Source organism: Rhamphochromis sp. 'chilingali' (assembly GCF_963969265.1).
Source record: "Rhamphochromis sp. 'chilingali' genome assembly, chromosome: 2".
Classification (NCBI taxonomy): domain Eukaryota; kingdom Metazoa; phylum Chordata; class Actinopteri; order Cichliformes; family Cichlidae; genus Rhamphochromis; species Rhamphochromis sp. 'chilingali'.
In genome coordinates, this window is record NC_137930.1 from 10,985,356 (window position 1) to 11,005,367 (window position 20,012).

At 38.8% G+C, this 20,012-nt stretch overlaps 1 protein-coding gene across 1 annotated transcript; it reads left to right on the forward strand.

Annotated features, from left to right (window-relative positions):
- Nucleotides 1-467: 467 nt before the first annotated feature.
- fbxw2 (F-box and WD repeat domain containing 2) lies at nt 468-17,551 on the forward strand. The gene is made up of 8 exons (XM_080876654.1): nt 468-754; nt 1,487-1,779; nt 2,836-3,058; nt 5,298-5,492; nt 10,218-10,351; nt 10,498-10,584; nt 10,701-10,870; nt 15,480-17,551. Exons 2-8 carry the CDS (start codon nt 1,513-1,515, stop codon nt 15,766-15,768), a joined length of 1,365 nt encoding a protein of 454 aa, XP_080732780.1. The 5' UTR covers nt 468-754; nt 1,487-1,512; the 3' UTR covers nt 15,769-17,551.
- The last annotated feature ends 2,461 nt before the right edge of the window (nt 17,552-20,012 follow it).

The window sequence follows — 20,012 nt, forward strand, 5'->3', positions numbered from 1 at the left end:
TTCACTTTTTTTATTCGACTTTCTTCTCAAAATAGTATTTGTACTATTTTCCTCGAAATAGAGCTTTAATCTCGAAATTTCGACTTTATTCTCAAAATGATCAATAATATTTTGTTTTCTTAACGTGGCGCTATTACTCCGTCGTACTGATACTCCTTTTTTCTTTTAAAAAAAGGGTTCTGACTCTGGACACACCTACTCGCGCGAAAACCGGAAGTTAGTTAATCTATTTGTTTTCGTGCCAGCAGCATTGTCTTGCAGGCAAGTTGCGTCAAAAGAGGGAACGCTGAAAATAAAAATGCAAAAATGTTATAAAGTATAAGTATACTGAATATGCTGGCAAAGCTACTAAATATGCGGTTGTATATTGTTAAATGTTGCCCGTTGTTTTGAGATAAAAACTCTTACTTTGCCTCCTGTAAGATTATACTGAGGGTGACAACGACGTCTTATGAAGGGGTAGCGTTTCCATTATATTATAGTTTCATGCTGTCAGAAGGTGCTATCGTTTTCCCCTGCTGCATGAAATATCTACACCATAGAGCTGTAACGAAGACTACCGTTACGTGTTTTACGTGTAATTCAAAATTAACAAAAACAAGCACTATCGTGGTTGTTAGCTAACCTCAACTACAAAACTAGCTTTCTTTGGAATCCGTTTAACTTGGTGGTTGCCAGATTAGCTTTCGACAGCTAACTTAGCGATGTGACCTAAACCGGGAAAGTGTTGATCCGGAAACTCCCTGCAACTCTGGTTGGTGGGCAATTTGAATTTCCAATTACAGTTATAAATCATTTAATAGCATATACTGTTCTCTAAGTATTTGAGTGTTTCCACTTGTAGCTAGTTTGCTCTAAACAATAACACTGCTACAGAGCTAACGTTAGCTACAAAAGTTGCTAGCTAGTCAGGCTAACTTACAACGAATGCACAAGCAGACACGGGAGCCCATAAAAGTGGCTTCCTTTAAATTTCAATTTTAAATAAGTGAAACATATACCCGAATGTACTTTATTTTACATTCATGTGTCGTTTTCAGGCTCGGAAGGCTTTATGAAGCCTGACGGAAAGCCTTCTGCAGCTTTGGTTATTAGCTACCCTGCTATGGCCGGATCTTAAACGCTGTATGAGTGAGGAGATGATGCTGGTTGATCCAGGTTAAATGTCTGAACCAGGGACACTTCTTAAATCATACATTTTGTACTGTTATTGTTCATGACCTTTCAGGGATTCAGAATTGGCGTCATTCATTCTTCAAGAGATTTAAATGTTAAGGGGTTGGAGGGGCTCAAACGTACTCTTTAAAAAAAAAAAAAAAAAAAAAAAAAATATATATATATATATATATATATATATATATATATATATATATATATATATATAGCAATGACTGGAGGGCATGTTGAATCTGTCTCTGTGTATGATGAGTTTGGTAGTTTTCTCCTGACCAAATTGATGAGGTCGGACCCTGCATTATTCTTATAGCTCTTGCAGGTCGCTCTCATGTGCCCATGGAGAAGGCAGCATTTGAGGGGTGGCTGGAGTCAGTCTCTGCTACTTTCCTTACTCTAAATGACCAGCAGCGCAACCAGTCTTTGGACCACCTCATATCTTTAAGTGGTGCTGCTCAGCTCCGCCATCTCTCGAATGGACTAGAGACACTGCTGAAACGTGACTTTTTGCGCCTTCTTCCCTTGGAGTTGGCCTTCTACTTGCTGCGCTGGCTGGATCCTCAGACCTTGCTCACCTGCTGCCTAGTCTGCAAACAATGGAACAAGGTAATTCTAAAATTTCCAGACTCCTTGTTTATCTGACTTTCCTCAAGGAATGAACTGTAAAAGAAAATAATGATTACAAACATTCACAGTGAAATCTAATGCCTTCTTTCAGTTTTTGATAAAAGTGCAGCTATTAGCTTCTGAAAGAATTGTTTGGTTTGTAGAAGGTACTTATCTGTTATTATGCTGTCTATAGGTATCCATTTAATCCTCAATAACAACCTAAATCCAAAAATGCAGATATGACGGTTGTCCAGGCCCAAAGATACAGTCAATAGCTAAACTGACAGACATATACACATATACAGACAGTGATGTTGTTGCACTGATGTATGCCCACATATGAGCTTCACTGACAGTTCCAATTGTGATATATTCATGTTGTATTTTCAACATTGTTTTTCTTGGTTTACTGTATCTGTGAAAAAGAATAGTGTTTGTTCAGTGCTCTTGTGGAATACTCTTGAGATGGACATCATGTCAGCACTCTGGATTGATCTGTTGATGAATCTGTAATACTGTCACATTAAAAGTATAACATGTGGGAGCAAAAGCATACAAGACTGCGTTTTATGCACTAATTTTACACATTTATCATGTAGTGTTACTGGTCCAGCCCACTTAACATCAAAGTGGGCTGTATGTGGGGCCAGTGATGTAAAATGCTTGTGACATCTGTGTTTTGGGATGACTTTTGTTTCCTTGCATAAAAAGTGAACACATATTTAGATTACCAAGACTGTATACATTCTCATAGTTAGATGAATATGAACCTCTCCACCAAGTGGCATATACGTTATATATATTGTTGTTTGCATGGACTTTCTGATATGTTTGTTGAAATGTATAGATAATGATTATATGAAGCATGAGCAAAGTGAATTACAGGTGGAAATTTAATTGATTAAATCCGTCATACAGCTTAATTTTTGTGACACAGATGGATAATCAAGTTTTTAAGGATGTTTATTATTGATCCACAGAGCCTGACAACACTTGTTTCACATATCAACTATTCTTACTTTCTTTCTTTTTTTTCTTTTTTTTTTTTGGTAGGTGATAAACTCTTGCACTGAGGTGTGGCAGGGTGTGTGTCGGGAGCTAGGCTGGAAGACTGATGAGACCATTCAGGATGCATCACATTGGAAGGGGGTCTACCTGAAGGCTAAGCTGCGTATGATGCAGTTAAAGGATCAAGAAGCCTTTGAGACGTCATCACTTATTGGTCACAGTGCTCGAGTATATGCTCTTTATTACAAGGACGGCCTCCTCTGCACAGGTACCCCATGACTGTGTGTTCTGTCTTTATTAGAGTAGCAAAATATCAAATTGGTAGCTCTCAAACGTCTACGATAGAGTCATGACACAGTGCTGTACAGCTCATCAGTTTTATCCAGAGATATTTCTGTCAACCTCATAATACTAACACTCCTTTTAGTTTAACTTCACATCATGTCCTGAGAAATGTACCCATACACACATGAAAAACTGCAGTTTGAAAATAGCGTTTAAACAAGTCTATCATCTGACATCTGTATAGACAAAAAGTAAATATAAAACTATTCACTGAATACATTAAAAATACTGATATATGATGTGTTTCAAAGGGTTAAAACCATTTCAATTTTCTCTTAAGCGCAATGGTAAGAGTTATAGTCATTTAAAGAGTGCTTATAAAATAGATCTGTCACCGGGCCTATGGTTTTTTTTTGTTTTTTGTTTCTATTTAAAAAGGAATTTGATTTGGAAATTGTCATGACCATGGATTAACGTCCATGAGTACTATTAACAAGAGTTGGGAAATGTCTTCAATCTTAGCACACTCCTTAGTTCAGAGGTGACAGTTCACTTTTCACGTACAGCAGGGGAATTAATTGTTTGATCCCCTGCTGAATTCATAAATTACGTAGTATAAGGTCCAGCTTTTGGCATAGTGCTTTTGGCATAGACAAAGCACATTTCTTATACTCCGGACACATAAGATCTTACCATTGGTTTTTGTTTAGGAAGTAGTTGATCTCTCTCTCGCCTGGAACATTCTTTAGCTGTCTTCTGAGCTTTGACAAATGCACAGTTGCGATAACCACATTTACTCAGGGCCTCTTTGATATGATATCCATTGTCTATGGGGATGGTGTTCACTTTGTGTTGTAGAGTCCTGATGTCACACAATTTGTGTTTGAGTGGATGATGATAGTCAAAACCTTAAAAACTGATTGGTATGTGTCAGTTTACAACTTTCAAATGTTCCCTGTTGTTCACGGTAATTTAAGTTCAAGAACACTACCACGTGATTTTGTCTTTCCTTCTGTGGTGAACCTGATGTGTTAATGTAATCAGTAAATTGTTGTACGTCTTGAAATTTGATTTTCACCCAGGAGTCATTCACATGCAATGCGTCCAGAAAGTATTCACAGTACTTCTCTTGTTCCGAAATGGATTTATATTTAAACTCTATACACCATACCCAATAATGGGTAAATGAAAAAAAAGTTTGCTTTTAATGATTATAGATTTATTTTAATAAATCTTTTAATGATTATAGATTTATTCATTTCCAATAGGAAATGGTAGTTAATGGAAACTTTACAACTTAGGAAGCTGCTACCTGAAATACTTTGCCAACTTCTTACACCCCAAACAACACACACACACACCGCATTGATGGTTTCATATGCTTTTTATTTTACATTTCATATTCCAACACAGTTTTTCCATTCTCTGCACCCTTGTAGGAAGAGGCTGACTTTCACTCAGGTTCATAGTTATCATAAAAACACTTTTTCTTTGAGTCTGTTTTAGCTACTGTTGGTTCTTCTTTGGAAGTTTGATAGATAAAATAGAGACGAGAGAGTTACTAGGAAAAAAGATAGGCGTGTGAGTTATCCTCTCTTGTCTTGTATCTACATTTGTCTTGCTTAAAGTGATATATAAATGATAACTAGGGCAGCCCTAATCCAAACCTACCTGGCCGTGTGTGAAACAGAAATTGCACCTTAACCCTAACAACTGTTTGTGCCGTTGTTGCCAGCAAGAACTGCACTAAAGTATTTGGGATAACTGTTTTTTGTCTTGTTGTATTTAAAAAAAACAAAAAAAAAACCCCACACAATTGGTAGTGGACTTGCTCGTGCGTTTCAGATCATTGTCCTGCCGCATAACTTGAGTGCCCTTGCTTCAGGGCCCAAAGTATGACAAACATGCAAAAAATAAAAACTAAGACATATACTTGTTAATGGTACTGTATAGGTTGCTGTTGTTGTTGTTTTTTCATCTGTATCACATTATGGCACAGTAGTTTCTACCAGTAGCACACTCATAAGGGTTGTTTTGAGTATACCCAGTTTTGTCTTCTTTCATGCAGACCATGTCTGGAATAGGTGTGGAAGCATTGTTTGTAATGTTTGTTTCATTCTCAGTGTGTGAGGGCTTGTACATGTTGAGCCTTCTATATACACTCATGTAGGTTGAACCTGTCACTACAGCAGTAACACTGATGGCTTTTACTTGTTTTTCAGGATCTGACGATCTCTCTGCCAAATTATGGGATGTGCGTACTGGACAGTGCATTTATGGAATTCAGACACACACCTGTGCCACAGTAAAATTTGATGAACAGAAGCTGGTGACTGGGTCCTTTGACAACACTATTGCATGCTGGGAGTGGAGTACAGGGGCTAAAATCCAGCAATTCCGTGGCCACACAGGAGCAGGTTGGTTTCAGTGTTGAGCAATTATGTCCTTATCTAGAATAGGAAGCATATTAATGCTAGAGGAGAGGCAGATAACATGTGGTCAATAGCGAAACGGTCAACTTTGCATGGAAGAAGCGTTATTTTTAGTATTTTATGTTATCTCTTTGTGACAGTGCTTTATATGGCAAGGGAACTTTAAAATCTGTCAAAACAAAGGCATTAAAAAAGTCTGATTAGGCAAGAAACACAAGTCCACAGACAGTTTTGAAACAAACCTAAAAGGAAATGGCAAAAAATATAACCCAACTGTCTGTGCACATTTCTGTACACTGTGGAATATTTAGCAGTCATCTGCCACCAAGTTTGGGGATTAAAAAGAGTAATTCAGTTCAATTCAATTTTATTTATATAGCGCCAAATCACAACAAAAGTCGCCTCAAGGCGCTTCATAGATACAGAGAAAAACCCAACAATCATATGACCCCCTATGAGCCAGCACTTTGGCGACAGTGGGAAGGAAAAACTCCCTTTTAACAGGAAGAAACCTCCGGCAGAACCAGGCTCAGGGAGGGGCGGCCATCTGCTGCGACCGGTTGGGGTGAGAGAAGGAAGACAGGATAAAAGACATGCTGTGGAAGAGAGACAGAGGTTAATAACAGATATGATTCAATGCAGAGAGGTCTGTTAACACATAGTGAGTGAGAAAGGTGACTGGAAAGGAAAAACTCAATGCATCATGGGGATCCCCCGGCAGCCTACGTCTATTGCAGCATAATTAAGGGAGGATTCAGGGTCACCTGGTCCAGCCCTAACTATATGCTTTAGCAAAAAGGAAAGTTTGAAGCCTAATCTTAAAAGTAGAGATAGTGTCTGTCTCCCGAATCCAAACTGGAAGCTGGTTCCACAGAAGAGGGGCCTGAAAACTGAAGGCTCTCCCTCCCATTCTACTTTTAAATACTCTAGAAACAACAAGTAGGCCTGCAGAGCGAGAGTGAAGTGCTCTAATAGGGTGATATGGTACTACAAGGTCATTAAGATAAGATGGGGCCTGATTATTTAAGACCTTGTATGTGAGGAGCGGGATTTTGAATTCAATTCTGGATTTAACAGGAAGCCAATGAAGGGAAGCCAAAACAGGAGAAATATGCTCTCTCTTTCTAGTCCCTGTCAGAACTCTTGCTGCAGCATTTTGGATTAGCTGAAGGCTTTTCAGCGAGTTTTTTGGACATCCTGATAATAATGAATTACAGTAGTCCAGCCTGGAAGTAATAAATGCATGAACTAGTTTTTCAGCGTCACTCTGAGACAGGATATTTCTAATTTTAGAGATGTTGCGCAAATGGAAGAACACAGTCTTACATATTTGTTTAATATGTGCGTTGAAGGACATATCCTGGTCAAAAATCACTCCAAGGTTCCTCACAGCGTTACTGGAGGCCAAGGTAATGCCATCCAGAGTAAGAATCTGGTTAGACACCATATTTCTAAGATTTTCAGGGCCGAGTACAATAACCTCAGTTTTATCTGAATTAAGAAGCAGAAAGTTAGCGGCCATTCAGATTTTTATGTCTTTAAGACATTCCTGCAGTCTAACTAATTGGTGTGTGCTATCTGGCTTCATGGACAGATAGAGCTGGGTGTCATCTGCATAGCAGTGAAAATGTATGCTGTGTCTTCTAATGATGCTGCCTAAGGGAAGCATGTATAATGTAAACAGAATTGGTCCTAGCACTGAACCCTGTGGAACTCCATAATTAACCTCAGTGTGTGAAGAGGACTCTCCATTTACATGCACAAATTGGAGTCTATTAGATAGATATGATACAAACCACTGCAGCGCAGTACCTGTAATACCTACAGCATGTTCTAATCGCTCTAATAGGATATTATGGTCAACAGTATCGAATGCTGCACTAAGGTCTAGCAGGACAAGCACAGAGATGAGTCCACTGTCAGAGGCCATAAGAAGATCATTTGTAACCTTCACTAAAGCTGTTTCTGTGCTGTGATGAGCTCTGAAACCTGACTGAAACTCTTCAAATAAGCCATCCCTCTGCAGATGATCTGTTAGCTGTTTGACAACTACTCTTTCAAGGATTTTTGATATGAAAGGAAGGTTGGCCTATAATTAACTAAGACTGCTGGGTCTAGAGATGGCTTTTTGAGTAAAGGTTTAACTACAGCCAGTTTGAAGGCCTGTGGTACATAGCCGATTATTAGAGATAGGTTGATCATATTTAAGATTGAAGAATTAATTAATGGCAGGACTTCTTTGAGCAGTTTTGTAGGAATGGGGTCTAAAAGACACGTTGATGGTTTGGAGGAAGTAATTATTGAAGTTAACTCAGAAAGATCAATTGGAGAAAAAGAGTCTAACTTAACATCAATGGTACTAAGAGTAGCTGTAGATAATATTACATCTGTGGGATGATTATTGGTAATTTTTTCTCTAATGATAAAAATTTTATTTGTGAAGAAGTTCATGAAGTCATTACTAGTTACCGTTAAAGGGATGGTTGGCTCAACAGAGCTCTGACTTTTTGTCAGCCTGGCTACAGTGCTGAAGAGAAACCTGGGGTTGTTCTTATTTTCTTCAATCAGTGATGAATAGTAAGATGTTCTGGCTTTGCGGAGGGCTTTCTTATAAAGCAGAAAACTATTTCTCCAGGCTAAATGATGATCTTCTACATTTGTGACACGCCATTTCCTCTCCAGATTATGAGTCATCTGCTTTAGGCTACGTGTTTGAGAATTATACCACGGAGTCAGGTACTTCTGATTAGAGACTAGAGCTGGGCGATAGAACGATAACGATATGTATCGCGATATAACTTTTACTCGATAGAGAAATTAAGCTATCGCGATAGACCTCGCCGCTCTTGTCCTCTTAAAAAAAAAAAAAAAAAAAAAAGGTCAGCCAATCCAAATTAAGTAGCCCAGAGCCGAACCAATCACAGCCGCAGCGTCACGTCGCGTGACTTGTTACGTACAGCACAAGTGCCAAGCTGCACGTGTGTTTGTTTGGGAAGCAGCCAGCGGGTAATGGAGCCAGCGCGTAATGGAGGAAATGAGTGTGCCGACTAGAAAAATCAACCGAGCGTGACCGAAGAGAAAACAGATGATGGTTCCAATGCCGGAGAGATTGTCGAACGGAAGAGCCATAGAAGTTCCGTAGTGTGAAGGTATTTCGGCTATTTCAAGTCTGACAAAAAACAGAGTAGCGTGCACTGCAAATTGTGCCGAAAGCAAGTCTGGAAATACAATAAACTGGTGCATGCATCACACTGTGCGCCACGTTATTGTTTCGGTGAAATGAATTTCTACAATACTGTTAATTCTACTCTCTGCAGTGTTTAAATGCTTACATATACACACAGTTACTGTCCGTCCACACATACGACTCGGTTCTGCTTCTATGCCCCAGCTTTGTTTACTTTTTCCCACCGAGGCTTCTAGACTTCTGATTGGCCAACATTTCTGCACGGTTAGGAATCTAGCGCCACCTGCTGCTTTGGCATGTTCATAGCAGCGTTTTCCTTCATTTCTGCCTTTATGTGTGGACGGGATTATTTTTTAAAACGAAAACGGAAAATCTCCGTTTTCAAAAATACCCGTGTATGTGTGGACGTAGCCTCAGTCTCTGACTGGAAGCGCTAATTCGTCATTCGGCTTTTGTCAGACTAAAGTAACTGTTAAAACTGTTTGAAAAGCTAAGCTATACAACAAGGAGAGATTGAGAATTTCCTTTTAGTTCTCAGTTTATTTGATATTGACAAAAGTTAGTCATTTTTGTCTGTTCTTCTGTAAAACAAACTAAGATTTATTTTTAGAATTAATATTTTGTTTCTAAGTGGAATTGACAATTTAGTCTGTTTCGTTTGTTCTATTTTGAAACTTAAACGCTTTAGCGGCTGCCTTTTGTGTAGTTTGCAATATTTGCCTTTATTTATCTGAAAAAGTCTCATGTTCCTTAAGTACATCTACCCTGTTGAACTTATTATGAGAAATAAATATTTAAATCAAAACAAGCTGCTGATTATTTCACATTTTACTTGTGAGCAACGGCACATTTAAATCTTACAAATATAGTTATTTGGCTTATATCGTGATAGATATCGTTATCGACTGAAATGAAAAAAACATATCGTGATATGAAAAAATCTCATATCGCCCAGCTCTATTAGAGACCTTAGTTTTCACTGGAGCTACAGTATCCAGAGTCGTACGTAGTGAGGAGGTGAAATTATTAACAAGATAATCGACCTCTGATGGGGTAGCGTTCAGATAGCTGCTCTGCTCTGTGTTGGTACAGGGCATTGAAGATGATAACAGTGGGTGGATTATATTCTTAAACTTAGTTACAGCGCTTTCAGAAAGACATCTACTTTGATAAAGTCTACTCTCCACTGCTGTGTAATCAATTATTGTAAATGTAAATGTTATCAGGAAATGATCAGACAGGAGAGGGTTTTCAGGAAACACTGTTAAATGTTCAGTTTCTATGCCATATGCCAGAGTAGAGAGATGGAGTACACTGAAACAGTCACTGGTGGATTCAAGAGCTTTTGTAAAGATGAGGGTTATCAAGAATGGGACAGTTCCATTTTTGTTATACTAGTGGAACTTCTCCTAGGCAAAGCTTGGTATTATCTGCCAACAAGAATAGCTACATGTTTAATGTGTGCGACAGCTCCTAACTGTGTGTGTGTGTGTGCGCGCGCATGTGTATGTGCACGTGTGCAGTTTTCAGTGTCGACTACAATGATGAGCTGGATGTACTTGTCAGCGGCTCTGCAGACTTCTCAGTGAAGGTCTGGGCTTTATCTGCTGGTGCCTGTCTCAACACGCTGACTGGACACACTGAGTGGGTAACAAAGGTCAGAATTTTATGGGGTTTTTTGTCTGAGTTTGTGTGAAACTTATTTCCATTACTTCAATTACTGGCAGGAAATAACCAATCTTAATGTTTTTTGTTTGTTGTTATTTTAAAGATGTGAAACTTTTGTTGATTTTCTGTTATCAGGTGATACTACAGAAGAGTGAAGTGGAATCAATGGTGCACAGTCCTGGTGATTACATTCTCCTCAGTGCTGACAAGTATGAGATTAAGGTAATGTTCCCTTTCATAGTTAATGTGTTTTAAAGGAAAACGACTTGTTCATCATACATGACCTGCTATATCTAAAGAGTCCATAAGATGGAGCCAGTCCTGTGTTTTGTGTACAGGTATGGCCTTTAGGCCGAGAGATCAACTGCAAGTGTTTAAAGACACTGTCGGTGTCAGAGGACCGCAGCATCAGCCTCCAACCTCGCCTGCAGTTTGATGGACGCTACATCATATGCAGCTCTGACCTCGGAGTCTATCAGTGGGATTTTGCCAGTTTTGAGATTCTCAGGTAAAATAGGTTGCATAATTTTAGAAAACATGCAGGTGCCTAGTATGAAGTAGGAACAGAAAATGCAGTGGTTAGTACTGTTGAGTTTCACTCCTCCATCAGACCAGGCCCTTTTTGTGTGGAGTTTGCATGTTCTCCCTGTGTTTGCGTTTTGTTTTCTCCAGGTAATCCGGTTTCCTCCTGCAGTTCCTCCGTGAGTGGTTGTCTATCTCTCTGTGTTAGCCCTGTGACAAACTGGCAATCTGTCCAGGGTGTACCTTGCATCTCGCCCTGTGATAGCTGGGATAGGCTCCAGCTCTTCTGCAACCCTCATAAGGATAAGCACAAGAGGATGGATGGATAGAGAAAATCAAATAAAACTACAGCATACAAAAAGCTAGTTAAAAACTGAAGTAACCAAGGAAAGTGTCCGTCGATCACCTTGTTCACATTTCCTTCCCAAGATGTCCATATGACATTCTTTTGGGATTTTAAAGTTGTAAGATCATGAGGGTTGTACTAAAGTGGAGGAAATAATTATTTGATCACCTGTTCAATTTGTATTGATGACAAGGCTGTAACCCTGAAATTCAGATTATAATTCCATTCATCCATTCTCTTCAGTTTAACATTTTCAGGGTCGCGGGGGGACTGGAGTCCATCCCTGCTGTCTTATGGCGAGAGGCAGGGTACACTCTGGAAAGGTCGCTAGTTTGTCACAGGGCTAACACATAGAGACTGGTTAGGAAAAGCTTTGTGTCATAAGCACAACATCAGAAAAAATGCAACATGTAAAACCGACCCAAATTGACCACTGACATATTTTAGTGTGGTTTATCCATCAGTTTGCTTTTGTTCTAGATTTAACTGCCAGTTCTCTATCAGCAATTATGGCGTGTAAGGGGAAATTTGATAACATACCGAATTCTAGTTCCACCTGGCTCTATAATCTCTATACTTAATCTATAATATGCAGGGGAGACAGACGGTTTACGAAATGTAATGGAGTGAATGAGAGGTGACTTGGCTATCATTTCGGATTTAAATAAATAATATGAAACCTTAATGAAATTACAAGTTGTCATCATTGCAAGAACAGGTTGGAAAATACATTTTGATATAGACTGTAGATATAAATATGAAGGCCCATGAGCGTTCTAAACGTTTTATTTCTGGTCTGGGGAAAAAAAACCCAATACTAATCAACGTGGTTACAGTAAACACTGAAAAAAATCTGCGAAAATCTAAAACCCCCTTTCCATTAGTATCTACTCGGATCAACTCACCACAGTTTTCAGGGTTTTCCATTAGGCCATTGTACCTGGTACTAGGTACTAAAATAGTACCTACCACATTAGGTGGTAGTGATTGTAATGGAAAGCCAGTCGATCCAAGTCGAGTCTGAGTGATTTCCACTAGAGATACACCGATTGACCGGCTATGGACCGGAGTCAGGTAATTTCTTGGTGACCAGCTGACTGGCTTCACATACTCATTATGAGCTCATCCATTTCATACATATAAACATGCACACAGCGGCACAGGCAAATAGTTCCATGCGCTCTCACAGTGAAACACTAACATGTTGATAGTAGAGATGGACCGATCCGATATTACGTATCGGTATCGGTCCGATACTGACCTAAATTACTGGATCGGATATCGGAGAAAAATAAAAAATGTAATCCGATCCATTAAATATCACGAAACCACCTCACAAAACTTGCAATACGCCGTAACTCACCTCAGAACGTTAGCACGTTGGAGCAGTATGCATCACGTGATAGAGCGGCTGTGGCATGCGGGACCTGTCGGTGCTCTGGATAGCATTTGGAGCTTCGCTAGCAACCCGGCATTTCATCTCCGACAAAGTTATCCCCGAGAGAAGTAAAGCAAGTGTGTAAGTCCATCTCTGAATGTTTGTAAAGCATTCCTGCGTTAAGCTTAACAAACGATATATGGAGCGACTGCCTCTTCTTGCTGCTACTTCAATCATGAAACTGCTTAACGATCAGCTGATCGGCTTTTCTGTCGTGAGTCCGTGTCTCTAGTTTGCTTTTGGCCCACTTTGCACCAGAAAGAGGAAACCAGCGGCTGAACAACAGAAGCACGTTTAAGCTTGATCAGCTGTTGTTAGAATGTATTTAATATTACTTTCTACTCGAGGATCTTTTTCTACTTAGCTGACGCTGGTAACTGTGCAGGGGCGGATCTAGCAAAGTTTAGCCAGGGGGGCCGATAGGGCATTAACAGGGAAAAGGGGGCACAAAGACATACTTTTCTTTCTTATTCTCATTTAAAATGTCAAGCTTTTAATAAATAATTATCTGACACCCAAAGTTTTAATTTGATGCAAAATGAATAGAAGTCCATTACTGTATATAGTAACTATTAAGTCTAATATATATACCCTAGTAAGCTATAGTACTTTTTCCTTTGGGAAGGTACCATCTGTGCAGTCTGCAATTCTGTTGAAGAAAGATGTTGAATCTATTTAATATTTCTTGAAAAATAATTGATTTCTGTGCATTTTTTTCACACTGCATCAAATTAAGGTTGATTACGTCGATTAAGCATCATGAGGTGGAGCGTGAGGGGTGGTTCCCTATTTTTTATTTATTTATTTTTGTTGTTGCTGGGAGTTGGAACCCTATTAGTTAGGTTGCTTAATATTTATGCTACGTACTCTTTAAAATACCAGAATAGGGAGGATGGTGTAGGTTTAAGTTTATTAGATTGATCAGTATTGCTGAACTATGAAACATTTTTTTTGCATACAGGTATAACAGAATAGCTTTAGTGTAGTTTTTGTTTTAAACTTGAGTATGAACTTATACAAAATGCAGCAAGATATTTAAAAACAGTTTTGTTGATTAAAAAACACTATATCGGATTCATATCGGTATCGGCAGATATCCAAATTTATGATATCGGTATCGGTATCGGACATAAAAAAGTGGTATCGTGCCATCTCTAGTTGATAGCATGGAAACTCTTTACTCTGAGTAGAGGCACATAGTTTGTCAAAGTTAAATACCTCACACCACAAAAACAAACCTAATTATACACTTAAATCACCCTCAACCAACAGAACATGTATAATTTAAAGGAGCTAAGTCAAAGTGGCTAAAGCTATCCAAAGCTTAGAGCCAGCCACCAACCAGCCTGTAGCCTCAATATGAGCAAAAGATCAAGGCAGTTACAAGAAAAATTATGGAGACGTGAAAAAGTTAGGATTGAAAATTTGTTATTGATATTTGTTTTGTTGGCACCCCTCTGAAATTCCTGAACCTCTAAAAAATCCTGTTTGATTGAAAAGTAGCCTGATTAGAGTAGGATGAATCAGCATCCCCAAGTCATACTGTTAGAATCCTCGAAGCATAAGCCGAAGAGTGGCAGCAGTCTTTGACTCCAGTTAAATAATCAACCAAAGACCCAAGCAGAGTTGTAATTAACTTGAAAGGCTAAATCTTAGCCTTGTACATTGTAACTGGAAAACTCACAACGTTATTTGTTGTATATCATTCTCCTGGCCTTTACTCAGTTTCCATCTGAATTCTCAGACTTTTATCTTATTTAGTACTCAGGTCAGGTAAAGTGATTAATATGGGTGATTTTAATATTCATGTATATCAGGGGTGTCCAACTCCAGGCCTCAAGGGCCAGTGTCCTGCAGGTTTTGGATGTGTCCTTGATCCAACACTGCTGATTTAAATGGCTAAATGACCTCCTCAGCATGTCTTGAAGTTCTCCAGAGGCCTGGTAATGAACTAATCATTTGATTCAGTTGTGTTGACCCAGGGTGATGTCTAAAACCTGCAGGACACCAGCCCTTGAAGCCTGGAGTTGGACACCCCTGTTGTAGATGCTGAGCACACTACACAACACTATATTTAATCTGTTATTAGACTCAGGTGACTTCCATCAAAATGCATATGAGACCACCCACCACTTAAATCATACTCAAGAAATCCCTTTTTAATAAAATTTCGATTTACTATAATTGATTGCACAACAGTGGGGAATATGTTTCATTACAGTAGATGTGTTTCTGAAAGTGGTGTAACTAAGTTCAAATGTAATTCCTCCACTGTTAACATTTTCAATGCTGTGTGCCAACACAATGCAGAACAGCTACCTAAACTGTACTCGCACAGAGGTTGATTATCTTGCCAATAGTGTTACATCCTCACTGTGTACGACGATGGATACTGTGGCTCTTCTGAAAAAGCCTTAAATCAGAAGTGCTCGACTCCCTGGTGTGACTCACAAATGTACAGTAATAAGGTCCCATCTTAAACACCTCATATCACCACCCCTTTAATCTTAGATTCCTGACTTAGTTGTAGTTCCAAGAGTATTTAAAAGTAGCATGGGAGGTAGAGCCTTTAGCTTTCAGGCCCCTTTTCTGTGGATTCAGTTCCAATTTGGATTTGGGTGACAGACGGCCTCTCTAATTTTATGATTATACTTAAAACAAATGTGTAGACCATTATGCTATAGAGCATCTAGCCATTTAGTTGTTGTTGTTGTTGTTTTTTAAACTCTTTGCATGTACAATCAGAGCAAACTCATGAGTAACCGATTATATTTTGGCAACTTTAAATGCAGCTTATCTTTATTTTCCCAGGGTGATAAAAATGCAAGATCCAGCCAACCTGTCCCTGCTCAGCTTTGGTGAAGTGTTTGCGCTTCTTTTTGACAACCACTTCTTGTATGTGATGGACCTGAGGACAGAGGCTATCTCAGGCCGTTGGCCTCTACCAGCGTATAGAAAATCCAAGCGAGGATCCAGCTTTCTGGCCGGCGTGACCTCTTGGCTTAACGGTTTGGATGGGGGCAATGACTCTGGACTGGTGTTTGCCACCAGCATGCCAGACCATAGCATTCACTTAGTACTGTGGAAGGAGAACGGATAAACACAGACAGGGTCAGTGTACCTGAGACTGCTAGAATATGAGCTGCGTCATGCATGCTCTGGAATATATCAACCCTAACTGCCAAGATAGATCATACATGGACCAAAGCATTTTCTTTTTAGCCATTTTTTCTTCAGCATACAGTCATCCTCTAGAAACCCACATGAGCACTCACAGTTGGAAATGGAAGATGAAGAAATCATTTTTCTGACCTTGTACAATCGTTCCTGATTTCTAAAGAAGCCTGAAAACCTTTCACTGGTTTTCTTATCTTGGACAAAGAAGAAAAACAGACTTAGTGTGAAGACCAGTAATTGCTAATAGTTGGCCCCCAGAATAAATACCATCATAGAAATTCTCCTGTGATGGCCTCAGCTGTGAAAGAGGAAATGTGTTAGGCAGTTTTGCAGTGTGTGATTGGGTGTTATTTCTGGGTGAACTTTTATAAACACTATTAGGTCATGTTGCATGCACCAAGAGCACATCCATTGTCAAGCCAGTCTCCACACTGACCTGCTTAAATATTGGTCTCCATCAGGAAAAGCAGGGTTGCCTTAAACCAGTGGTTTTTGAACTTCCTCTGGTATTCCTCCTTTCAGAATTTGCAGAAAGTTGACACTCAAGTCTGTCGCACCCTGCAAGAAAATAAACTAAAGTCTGACACATATATATATATATGTATATATGTGTATATATGTGTCAGACTTTAGTTTATTTTCTTTGCATAAATTTTGTCATTTAACTTGGTTTGACACCATATTTTCCGCTGGTTGTCCACACCTCGAATTATGAGAGCCACTGCAGTAAACACAGCAACTGTTTTGAAATAAGATGGGAATATAAAGATTAACACCACTTAACTGCGTGTTTAAGTGACATTTTTGCTGAATTGGTGTATATGTATACAATGTACAATATTGGGCGTTTTCACTAAATTCCACTGAAGATTATATGATAAGAGGTTTCAGTGTCAGCTTGAGTGAGTTGGGGTGCCTTTTCAGTTCATTTGATGTTAAAAACTAGAAGTCCTGGTAACTTTGGCACATTGCAGTGTTGTTACATTGTTCTTTTCTTTTGATATTTTTGTACTTGATATACTCTCAGTCTCAGATGTCTGGATTTTTATTGCTACTGCCTGGCATAAATTTCTTGGGGAACAAATGAGAAATTGACTATTCAACATCAATTTTATTTTTGTGAAAGGTCTCAATATTTCACACAGCTGAGATAGTGACTTCTGCCAAACTGACTATTTTAAATTTCAAAAGGAGTTTTGACCAGTTTTTCCATAATGTAAATTCTGTTAAACGTGCCTCATTCTATGTCACCTTTTTATTATCCCCCACTTTTCATTGTCTTTTTTTGGCACTGGCAGGCCTTATATGACCATGGATCAGAGTGCATTCACCAGACTTGATTTATGAGATTTAATTCATTATTAATGATCTTTTTCTTGTATCCTCACATGGATGAATGTACACAGCACACTTACAGACTGCTTTTAGATTAACACTTCCAGTCCAATTAAAACAATACCGCTATACTGTATTCTGACTGTTGTCTTGACCGTTACAACACATTTAAAACCCAGTAACATGACTTGTAAATAAAGTGAAAAATGTGAAATAAGAAAATTTCTATGTTCATGTACCTTTCAGAGTTGGTTTCATTGCATTTAAGCACTTAGATCACAAATTATTTTGCTCATCTGTAATCATTCTTTGGTTACTTGCACCTATCTATAATCTGCTTCAGTTCTGCAGTCCTTCAAATAAATAATGTAGCAGATGCATCTGTTTGTGTTTTATCATGCCAAAAATGGTGTATCCAGGCTTTTTTCCTGAAAGCTGAGTTTGTTAACCCAGAAAGAGCGCTAACCTAACCTGTATTTGACTCACTAATTCTGCACATCTAACCTGCTTGCAGGCAAGTTTTCTTCAGCAAGCTCTGACTCCTCCCCTTCTTCTGCACCTGAACTAATTGACTCTGGGTTTAACTTTTGCGTTCATACAGATATCAAAGGAAATGGCGGTTTACAATTAATTTGCCAAAGTTTACAACTTTGTAAACTTGTAGTCCTATTTAGATATTAGAGTTGCGTTATGTGTTTACCATGAGGTAATTTATAATTAGTTATTGAATTGAAAGGCTGACATCACTCAGTGGACATGGATTTTTTTTTAAAGGCACAGGAGATCTATAAAATCTATAGGTTACATCTTCCTAACACTGGGCGAAAGGGTTCCCTGGAAATATTAAAATAAAACTGATTGCAAACTGCAACATTTAGATTCAGTTCCAACTTTTAGATAAATTTGTTTTTTCACTGTTTGCCAGTTTAAATGTTAAATTAGCTTTACTGACATCAACATAACATTGTGAAGTTTTTTTTTTTTTTTCAGGTTTTCTGTCCCAAAAAGGCAGATGCAAGTTGGTTCAATCAACATCATCATCATGGTTGCTAAACCTGCTTTCTAGAACTAGAAAGAAAAAACATATTTCTCATATACTGGCTTTTCTTCGTTGGCTCCTTGTTAAATCCAGAACTGAATTTTAAAGCCTTCTCATTAAATATGAGGTCCTGAATATCCAGGCCCTTATCTTACCTCAAAGACCTCATAGTACGGTATTACCCCAATAGAGCACTAAGCTCTCAGATTGCAGGTTTGTGGTTCCTAGGGTATTTAAACATAGAATGGGAGGCAGAGCCTTCAGATTTCTTCTGTGGAACCAGCTCCCAGTTTTAATTTGGGTGACAGAAACCCTCTCTACTTTTAATATTAGTTTTAAAACTAAAAAATAAAGAAAAAATATCGTTGGGGCTGGATAAGTTGACCCTGAATCCTCGCTTAGGCTGTTGGAGACTTCCTTTGAGTCTTCACTCGCCTTTTTTACTCATTGTATTTATATACCACTGTATTTAATCATTAGTTATTATTAATATCTGGCTCTCAGCTCTGGTATCTCCAGCTCCACCTCCTGTCATTTTGCTGATGTCCCCACCTCCAAATTATGCATCATAGCAGGTCTTAATGTCTTCCTTTCACTCTTGCTGCTATCCACCTGTCACAAATCACTCCTGAAACTCATCTCTGCCTGCTTGACCCTGTCCGTACTCTCTTCTTCACCTCTCTTGTGCACTGTCCATTGCTTTGTATTATTGACCCCATCTGTTTAAACTTGTCTACCTTCTCTACTGCTGTTCCTTGCAACTTCACTGTTTTACCTGCCTCTTTCTCATTCACAAATGTGTATTCCATCTTGCTTCTACAGACTCTCGATTCTGTCTTTGCACTTGCTCCTTACACTCATAACAGATCACAATGTCTGTTAACATGGACACCTTCCTGATCTCATCTGTCAAACTATCTATCACCATGTCAAACATGATCGGGCTTGGCACCAATCAATGATGTAATCCTAGCCCCACTTTGTACCCATCTGTCTCTTCAACTGCACACCTCACTACTGTTTAGCTCTCCTCATAGACATGATGCATCATCCTCACTTACACTACCAGTGGGAACAAAACGAATATGACTGCACATTTACGCCGACATGCTACAAACTTTACCCGAGTCATTTAGACAGCCGTTAGCACATGATTCTCCTTATGGGGACCTGATATGTTTAATATGCTGCTGAGAGTATACCCCAGAAGAAGCGTATAGTATAGCTTTTATTTTGGAAAGAGCCATTTCTCTGTAATAAACTCTCTTCTCCAAAGATGAGTGATTTCTCAATCAGATTTTTTTTTCCATTATTTTGTTGTTTCAGCAACATTAAATTTAAAAACTGTACTTCTGAGTTAAAATATATATTTATAATTTTAATAAATGACAAATTAAAAAGGCATGAACATTTTTTTGTATCGAAAAAATATCGAACCGTGACACCAAAGTATTGAACCGAACCATGAATTTTGTGTATCATTGCACCCCTACTAAATACACAAAAGGATAACGAGGGAATGAGGACCAGGAGGGAAACAGCTGGGACTAATCACGCACATGAGACAGGGAGGAAGCAAAACAGAATACTCTAACACAGGACACGGGACTGTCAAAGTAAAACAGGAACTACAGGAACATAGAGTAAGGAATGACGAAGGAACACAGGGGAGGTAGTAACAAAACCTAAAGACTAGAAATCACAAAATACGAAAGAATAACTAAGGGAGCTAGAAATACAAAAGAATAAACCACTAGAAAAACCACTAAATCACAGAATATCATTAATCAAAA